The sequence below is a fragment of the Phascolarctos cinereus genome, unplaced genomic scaffold, assembly GCF_003287225.1.
Source record: "Phascolarctos cinereus isolate Bilbo 61053 unplaced genomic scaffold, phaCin_HiC Scaffold_3;HRSCAF=262, whole genome shotgun sequence".
NCBI classification, from domain to species: domain Eukaryota; kingdom Metazoa; phylum Chordata; class Mammalia; order Diprotodontia; family Phascolarctidae; genus Phascolarctos; species Phascolarctos cinereus.
Genome location: NW_027555736.1, coordinates 68,750,707 through 68,760,715, shown reverse-complemented (window position 1 = coordinate 68,760,715; position 10,009 = coordinate 68,750,707). Strand labels below are relative to the sequence as shown.

Sequence of the window (10,009 nt, the reverse complement as noted above, 5' to 3'; positions counted from 1 at the left end):
ATAATCCCTGCTAGCTGTTGAGAAAGTTTTCTAATTAAAGAAATTCATACTCAGGTGTGAATGATTGATTGCATACTTGATATATTACCCCCTTCTAGTTGTACTTTGATTTTGAGAGAAGATACTTGTTAATACAGGACAGCCAGATGGCAGAATAGATGCTGGACCTGTAGTCGGGAATACTCATCTTTTTTTTTTTTTTAGACAATTGGGGTTAAGTGACTTGCCCAGGGTCACACAGCTAGTACGGGTCAACTGTTTGGTCTGAGGTGGGATTTGAACTCAGGTCCTCCTGACTTAAGGGCCCATGCTCTATCCATTGCGCCACCTAGCTGTCCCCAGGGAGACTCATTTTCCTGAGTTCAAAACTGGCCTCAGATAGTTACTACTTGTGTGACCCTGAGCAAGTCACTTAACCCTACATGGCTTAGTCTCCTCATCTATAAATGAGCTGGAGAAGGAAATGGCAAAGCACTCCAATGAAAACCTCAAAATGGGGTCATGAAAAGTTGGAAATGACTGAACATCAACAGCAACTTGCTGACGCAAATGATCGTTAATGGTGTATAGTAGAGAAGGCTCTGTGTGTGGAGTCGGGAGACCCAAGTTCAAATCCTTGCTTTGTCACTACTTAGCTGCATGAAGCTAACCTCTTTGGAGCTCAGATTTCTCAGTGTAAAATAAAAGGGATCAAAAGTCCTCTAAGATTCCTTCCAACTCCAAAATTTGGTGACTAAATTTCCTGCCGTGAAAGTGAGCTTTATGAGTAATAGAGATCACCTTCCTAAGAGGCTCATAGAGGGCCTACTTTTTCTCCTGCACTAGAAGAATGGGTCATGAGATGTCTATCAGTCTGCCAGTTTTTATCATGGCATTTAATGGGACAAAAATCCCCCTAGTACTGTCATGTGGCTATGATGTTTACATTTTAGGATGTTGCCTAAGGGGCCTCTATGGATATGATGAGGAAGTGAGTAGGTGTGGAAAGGGAAGAATGAACCCCGACAGGAGGTGAAGGAGGTCTGAAGACAAACCCCATCCCTTTTATTGACAGTTTTCTAGACCTGCTGACAGCACCCTTAGTCCCTACTATGCACTCCCTACATAGGAAGGGCAATGCCCAAAGGCAAGTATTTATTACAGACTGACTCTAGTGGTGTTGTTTTAAATCTTAGATCTCAGGGTAATGTGAGCATGGTTGTAACCACAGGAGATACCTCTGGAGCAGGCAGGGGTCTGTGAATTTGTTTTTTAAAATATTTTGATAACAGTATTTTAATATAATTGCTTTCTGTCATAATTCTATGTATTTTATTTTTATGAACTGAAAAATATTATTCTGAATAGAGGTGCACAGGCTTTACCAGACTGCCAAAGGGGTAACATGCAGAAAAAAGGTTAAGAATTACTGCTCTAGGAAAACACACAACACATGTCTTCATGTCTACCTTCCCAGAATGTGAGATATATCAGCAGGGAAAAAAATAAAACCAAAAACAAAAAACTGATCAAAGACACAAATTAAAAAAAAAACCTCACCCCTCCCTATAAAATGACAATGCCAGCAGCAGCAACAGCAACCACCACCACCACCACCACAAACCTGGCATACATGGCAGGGAAGATTTCTGGGACTTGGTGATTTTGCATAGGATAATAGATTTCGAGCTAACAGAGATATTAGAGGCCATAGAGCACAAGCCCTCCCCTTTGTTTTACAAGTGAGGTGCAGAAAGGTAAGTGACTTGTCTAGAGTCACACAGCTAGTAAGTGACTGAGGCAGGATCGGAACCCAGGTCTTCCTGATTCCAAGAGCAGCACTCTATACACCGCATTGGAGATATCAAACATGCCTCCTGCAGCTCCATGTGGCCCATGACACTCCAGAGTGATACCCAAAGCAGATTGAAATGTAATTAAGAAACATTTAATGAAATAAACAAAAAGTACAACAAAACAAATAATATTAATACATGGTTTCATAAGTCTGTATGCAGCCCACAGGTCCTTACACATGATTTAGAGGCTCCCATTTCTATTTGAGTTTGACACCACTGCAATACATCATGCTACCTCTCAAAAAAAGGTACCTGCAACAGATAGTCTTAGCTGCTTACTTCCTCCTTTTTTCCCCCTCCTTGCACGCAATTGCTCAGTTATCAGTAGAATCATGGGGATTGGTTTAAGAAACATTAGCAATGGTTGCATTATTCTTCTCTTCTTAAAAATGCTGGCTAATCACAGTTCCTGTTTTGGTGGAAATGCTATAGGACTCTTCTGGCTCAGCAGCTATGCCTCCTGCCTTCCTCCCCTAGGGCTCAGCTGTGTTGTCTTTCCTGACTAGGAGAAAACATGGAAGTGCGGAAGATTTCCTCCCTAATATGTCAGGTATCACAGAGTGATTAGAATAGTAAAGGATGGCATCAGGTATGATGCATCCAAAGTAGAGGGTCAAGTAGAAATCAATTTTGCTAATGACACAGGTATGAGGCAAGGTAGTAGTTAAAAATACCATGTTCACATCTAATTACTGATTTAAAAGAATACAATGGATATAGAGTAGATTTGGGCCAAATTCAGCATGAATAATTTGTAGATTAAAGTTCATTAATCAAGTCAAGAGCTCTAAAGAAGAAACTGTTGACATGTTGTACGAAACATTATGATTAGAGATATTCCCTATCAGACCTAGGCATTTAGTAGTAGGAGGACTGTGAGTTTCTGGAGGAAGAGTAAAAGCCAGCTACAGGGTTATACCCAGTCAAAATGAGTCACCAAATACTGAGAATCTAATCAGGAGAAAACTCCCCTTAGCCATGACTCTGATTGCATTCCTCCTGGATTCCAGCCTCATGGCAGTTTTGACCCAGGCTTCCCTGTTCCTGCATTCTGCTTTCAAGTTCTTCATTTGCCTAGATTGTCTTGATTTGCCCCCTCTCCCCAATTCTTTATTTCATTGGCTAGCATTCTTGTTCCTGGCTATGCTCTTGTCTGCCAGCTTTGGTTCTTTCCCTTGGTTCTTCTGTGTCTCATGCATGACTGGATATGTTGGGTGATGTTGGATGGTAGCAGGACCCAGCACTATTCATCCATCTCATGCTCCCCAGTTGGCAACAATAATTACTAGAAGCATCTTTGCAGCGCTGGTGCAGCCAGGACTCTGAGATTATCTCAGATCTGAACAGTTCTTCTGACTCAATTAACCCCTTAACTCTCAATATTCCACTGCAAATGACTCACGTGAAATTTTCTTTGACTTGGGAATAGCAAAAACAAAAGTTATTAGTCTCAGGAGCAAAGAAATAATGGCAGAGCCAGAGAGATGTGGTCTGAAGAAGGGCTGCATTATATAATTTCTCCTTACTTTTAAAAGTTTGGATTTGCTCAGGACGTTGCTTCTTTTCTCCTAGATTGTATTTTTGCGATTAGGATATGTTGTTACTGGGTGAAAAGGGTATTTCTGTTCTGGGCTTGTGATCTAAATGGCATCCAATGGTCATGGTAAACTGAGATTACTAGTGATGATGATGATGGTGATAACAACAACAACAATTGTCATTTATGTTAGCAAGATGGCATAGTAGAGTGCTGAGTTTGGGGTTAGGAAGATCTGGATTCTAATTATGCCTTTAACATTTATTAGCAGTATGACTATAGTATGTTGTTTAGTCTTTGTGAGGTTCCCTAAGATTTATAAAACAGGGGCACCTAAGTGGCTCAGTGGATAGAATATCAGCCCTGGAGTCAGGAGGACCTGAGTTCAAATCTGCCTCAGACACTTACTAGCTATGTGACCTTGGGTAACTCACAACCCCAATTGCCTCCAAAAATTAATAAAGTAAAATAACTCGAATTCTGAGGTTCACCCAAAGGGCAATGCAGAAGTAAACAGTGAGCACAAGCATGCTGAAACACAGTACAAATGAAGCAGAATGTTACGTGGTACAGAAAAAACCCCCCAACACTTAGACAACTCTGGATTTAAAGGTAGAAGGACTGGGTTCAGATCCTGAATTTGTAACTGTCTGTATGCTTTAGGCCAGCCGTTTACCCTCTGTGTATCTCAGCTATCTCAACTGTAAAATGAGAAAAGTGAGCTAGACAGACCATTCCAGCTTCTCAAAGGAGTAGAATTGACTGTTTCTTTTTGTCTTTGTATTACCAATGCTTAGCACAGTGCCTGACACATATTAGGCGCTTGATAACTGCTTGATGATTGGTTGATTGGTATGACACTATGTTTCTACAGGAAAAGTGCATAAAGGATACCATCAGAAAAATGGACAGATGGAGAAAGCAGGATAAGAAGAGACCCTATATGGAGGGGGACCCCATTGTGGTAGATTTACAGGAGGCCATAGACAAAAATCTCCAAGGATGAATAGGTTGTGAACTGCAGTTAGCTACATTGATACTCCATTTAAAATGGTGCAGTTTTAAGGCTAGGAAGCTATAAGTATAGGTCTATCTCTGAGGGGAAAAAACTCCCTACACTGATGTAGGTTAGCAACTGCTCTATTATTTGTATTCTAAAAGAATTTCCCAGGGTGCTGAGAGGTTGACTGACCTAGGATCACATAGCAGTTTATATCAGAGGTGGGAGAGGCACCCCAATCTTCCATATTCCAACATCCACCTCTATCCTCTGTAACATGCTACAACTATATATATTTAAATATAGAAATCTTCATTAATCCAGATTCCATTCTTTTTATATTTGTGAATATTTTAGAATGCACACATCATTTATTTAGAGGAAAACGAAAAGGAAATGCTTAATAACCTCATGAAAAGTTTCCAGAAAAGAAACAGAAAGATAAACTTAAATGAAATCAATGCTGAGGTTTCACCTCATGCCCAGAAAATTGGCAAGGATGATTTTAAAAATAAAAATGATCAGCATTGGAAGGACTATAGGAAAAGTGGAACATTGTAGAGCTATTGATTGGTCCAATAATTGAGAAACAATCTGAAATTATATAAGAAAATTACTGACTTGTTCCAAACCATTGATCCCAGATATAAAGGACCTATACACTACAAAATGCTAATGGCAACAGTTTTTATGGTAGCAATGAAACAAAACTGGAAACAAAATGAATGCCTATCAATTGGACAATGCCTGAACAAATTGTGGTATGTGAAGGCAATGTGCTCCAAGAAATAACCAATGTGAGGAATCTAGAGAAGTAGGGAAGACTTGAATGAAGTGGTGCAAAGTGTAGAAAGCAGGAGCAAGTTAAAAAAATAATGTAAATGAGAACACTCAAAGGTAGTTGGACTGTGATGAATTATAATGAACAATCTCCATCCTAGAGAACTGATCCTGTAAAACAGTTCCCTCTTCTCATTAGTGTGACAATGGTGTATGTATGTGATTAAGGGTGAAGGATGGGAAAGGAGACTAAATGGATGTGGAATATTTTTGCTAACAGATATGGTCACTCTATGTTGGTTTTACCTTTAATCTTTTTCTTTGATTATAAGGGAGGATTCAATGGGAAATAACTGATTTAAAAACAAAAAGCCACAATTAGAGAAAGAAATCGAGAGAATGTAGTCTTTTGAGACACATGGGACCCACGGATCCAGATAGATATTTTATTAACCTGCTTCATCAACTTCCAGAAGTGGGCTCACCAAATATTCACATAGATCTCCTTTTCCATGCTCCCAGACTTGGGGGATTTTTTGGCCAGGTTTCTCTTAGCTAAACCAAGAAGAAACGTCCCCCAAAAGAGACATTGATATAGGAAAAAGAGAGACTGGCATGGCTGGAAACTGCTGTTGACTTAACAGTTTCATAGGTCTGTTCTTGGTCTTCATTGATGCAGGGGAGCATACAGATTTGTTCTGTGCTAGTCTCTCTGACCCAAAGACCCAAAGAAATAGCCTTCTCTCTCCCCACTCGTTATTAGCTGCCTTTTCCTTAGCAGCTCAGCTCAGAGCACTTCCTATGTTTCCTTCCTATTTTAGTCCAAAGTTTTAAGAAATACGTTTCAGTTTCACACTGCTACATTTCTTCATCAAAGAATAGGTTCAAAGTCTTCGTCTCTGTTAAAGAATGTGGGGGATTTCCTAGTTAATGAAAACTAAGACTACTCATGGAATGGTCAATTGGTCTCTTGCTGGGCAGCCTCTCTTGATTGGGCTCAGGGTTGAAAGTGACCTCAGTGCAAAAGCCCGTGACTTAGCTTTCAGTCTGACGTCTTAGGCATCTAGTAATCCAATTGAGTTCTTACCCATGGGTTGTACCCTAGACTCCCTGGAAGCAGGCTGCTGAAAAGTTAATTCTTGAAAGCAAAGCAGGAACATCAAATTGTGACATAGTAAGAGTCAAGGAAGTAATTGTAGACTCTTCTAGCCATTTGCCAGTCCCCTGTGAGCGCTTAGTAACAAGCCATAAACAAAAGCAACAGCAACAGCAGAGAAAGAGGAAAAAAAAGCACCAAAAGGAAACAAATCTTTGCTCACCATTGGGAAACCTGGGACGATGATGAAGACCTAGGATAAAGATTCCTGAGACATTTGGAGGCAGCGTTTGGCGAATGAACAGAGGTAACTCCTTTGCTTTTCAGTTATGAAAAGTGCTTTTCAGTGGGTCCAAGGAGCAAAAATGTTGTGCCTTCTCCCCAACCCCCTTCCACCCTCACTCAGCCCCAGGACAGGGAATAGCATTTTTCTTTCTTTCTTCCAGGGTACTTTAGGGGCTTACTTTTGAAATGACTATTTAGAAAAATATTGTGGTTCAGGGATAGTCTCCCATGTAGAGAAAGGAATTAACATGAAGTGGTTCTGAGATTGAGAGAAAGTATGGTATAGTGGGAAAAGCACTTGAAATAGAGTCAGAAGACCTGGGTTCAAGTTCTGCCTTCAACACTAGGCAGTTGTATTATCCTGGGCAAGTCACTTAACATCCCGGATCATGGTGGTCTCATTTGCAAATTGGAGAGAGAATTGGGCTAAATCCTGTCTAGCTCTAAATCTGTGATCCAGAAAGTGGGCTACAAGTCCTGTCCCTCCTATATGTTGACTATATGACTCTGGACAAATTGCTTAATCTCTCTGTGCCCAACCCCCCATTCCGGAAAATTCTCTAAGGCTATAAGTTTAAAAGGTCTGGAGGATTTGCATCTGTGAAAAGAGTTTCCTATAACAATAGAATCATAGGTCCAGATCAAAAATTTAAAAAAAATTGAGAAGCTTGGAAATTATAATTCTAAAGGATATTGTCTGCATGACATGAATTCAACCAGATGAGATGGGATGGATTCAGCTAATTAGCTGGGTGTTTTGTATATCCAGTACTGGAGAAAAATGGATTTGACCTTTTCTACCCCCAAACAATTTACTAAGGGTGTTGTATGGATTTTCTATGGAGCCTAAGGAAAGAGATGGACGAAAACAATATAGATTTATTATCTATATCCAAGCACTTTGTTTTACAGATGAGGAAACTGAGGCCCAAAGAACAAAAATGACTTGGTCAACATCACACATATGTAAGCAGCACATTCAGAAACTGAAGCCAGGTCCTTAAACTCTCCACTTTATACTGAATGTAACAGGATGAAATGCTGTTGCAATCTCTGTCCATGGATATAATAGCCTTATTCATGAAACTATCAAACTATCAAAGGATCAGAGTTGTTTAATTTTTTTTTTGCCTGGACCTGGAATTTTGTACTTTTGAAGAAATCTTGATAAGGAAATTCTCTTTACTGAGCATGTGGTTTAGTGGAGAGAACATTCGATTTGAAGCCAGAATGCTCTGAGTGTGAATACCACCTCAAACACTTACTAGCTGAATGGTCCTGGGCAAGTCACTTAACTTCTCTCAGATTCAGTTTCCTCATCTGTAGAATAGGGACAATAATAGCACCTACCTCAATGGGTTGTTGGGAATATCAAAGGAGATAAAATATATAAAGTGTTTTGCAAACTTTAAAGCACTCTATAAATATGGTTACTATTATTTAAGATACAGATTGGCCAAGGGCAGCTAGTTGGTGCAGTATATAGAGTACCAGCCCTGGAGTCAGGAGGACCTGAGCTCAAATACGGCCTTAGACACATAACACTCACTAGCTATATGACTCTGGGCAAATCACTTAACCCCAATTGCCTCACCAAAAAAAAAAAAAAGATACAGATTGGCCATTCTTCTGATTTATCAATCAATTAATAAATGAAAAAAGTCTTTAAGAGACTATTATGGGAAAGGCATTGTCTTAGGCTCTGGGGATATCAAGACAAATGTGAACCTCTTTCAAGGAGTTTACATTCTATTTATAGTCGTAGCGAACTGTCCTTGGTAGCTCGTGGTCACAGCTAATCTGTGTTATAGGCAGGACTTGAAACCAGGTCCTTTGACTTCAAGGCTTATTCTCTGTACTAGGTCATACTGCATAAAGACTATTTAATTTTGTGATACAGTAAATTACTGCCACATGGACTGACTTACTTAGAAAGCAGGAAGCCGTCACCAAAATACTTGGCAAGGAACATTGAAAAATGAAGAGGTCAGAAGCTGAAGTTTGAATTTCTTCAAATAAAATCTGAAGATAAAAGGAAAACAGAGGATTTGAATATAATTTACTGAATTTTTCTCATATTATACATATGTGTGCACATACATATACTTATACACGCATACATATATATGCAGCTATTTGGTTCCAAGTTTTTCTCTTTATTAAGTGAATTACTTTTGGCAAGCCATTACCAAAAAAAAAAAAAAGCTAAATGATAGTTTTAACTCTTTCATGGACATCTTTTTGTTTAAAGGCTATAGAGTACATATTCTTCATAAATGATTCTAAATCAGCATAGCACTTTCCTTGGAGGAAGTGTCATGCATAGTGCAAAAGAGCATTTGTTAATTGTGTAACCCTGAGCAAAAGACTTTATCTGTCTAGATTCCTTATGCAAAAAATAAGGGGATTGGACTAGATAATCTCTCTGAGATATTTTTTAGCACTAACATCTTGCTATTTTGCAATGAAACATTGTTTGTCCTCGTTCTAAAAGAGGAGCAATGACATCGGGAAGGTGATATCTTGACTTGCAAGTGAATTGGATTTAAGTGAGGCAAGGCTGTGCAAAGTCACCAGCCTCACTCCTCTGAGTCATCTGGATCCAGTGGCAAAACATAGATCAGGATAACTGGAGATGGTCCTGTATGCAGTGGGAGACTTTGGCCTTTTTAAGCTAAGGGATACTCTGTTTGCCAAGAGTACCCTGGCAGCAGAGTAGGCAGAAAAGGGTTGGGGAAAGACAGAGACAGAGAGAAAGAGAGAGACACACACACATGGAAAGAATTTAGTTCCTCAGGTAATTGCATAAGACATGGAAAAGAATGAGGAAGGAGGAAGAGAGATAGGGGTGTGTACAAGTAAAAGATAAAAGAGTGCCTGTGGTGGAATTTACTGGGCTGTGAGTGACAAAAGGCAAAAGAACACAGCACATAAGAGAACATAGTTTGTGAAAAAGAATCCAGAAGCCAGGGTGGCAGGTTAGAATTGCTTATGGGAAGAGACACAATATGTGCTCTGTTGCCATGGCAACACCTGATGACTTTTCACTCTGGACTGGAGACTGCTTGCAGAGTGAATGTAGGAATCCTCTGTAATAGGGTGGCTCGCAATGAAATTTCCCCCATCCCCTCCCAATCCTTATCCTTCTGTAACAGCAAAATATGGAAATGAGCAATGTTGAGCATGAGAGAGACTAAGTTTTCTTATATATATATATTATATATATATATATATATATATATATATATAATATATATATATATATGTATGTATGTATGTATGTATGTATACCCAGCAATATAGCTGTGCCTGCTTTCCCACAGCCCCTCCAACATTTATAATTTACCTTTCTTGTTATCTTTGTTACTCTAATGGGTGCAAGGTAAAATCTCAGAATTATTCTAATTTTCATTTTTCTAATTAGTAGTCCTTTGGAGCACTTTTCCATATGTCTTTATATAATATAAATAGAA

At 39.3% G+C, this 10,009-nt stretch overlaps 1 protein-coding gene across 1 annotated transcript in view; it reads left to right on the top strand.

Annotated features, from left to right (window-relative positions):
* Positions 1-6,313: 6,313 nt before the first annotated feature.
* The window catches only part of FRMPD2 (FERM and PDZ domain containing 2), a 288,737-nt gene continuing 285,041 nt past the window's right edge, over positions 6,314-10,009 (top strand). The window contains exon 1 of the mRNA XM_020997014.2: positions 6,314-6,558. Within this exon, the coding sequence (XP_020852673.1) occupies positions 6,549-6,558 (10 nt within the window). The 5' untranslated portion in view covers positions 6,314-6,548. The remainder of the gene's footprint in view (positions 6,559-10,009) is intronic.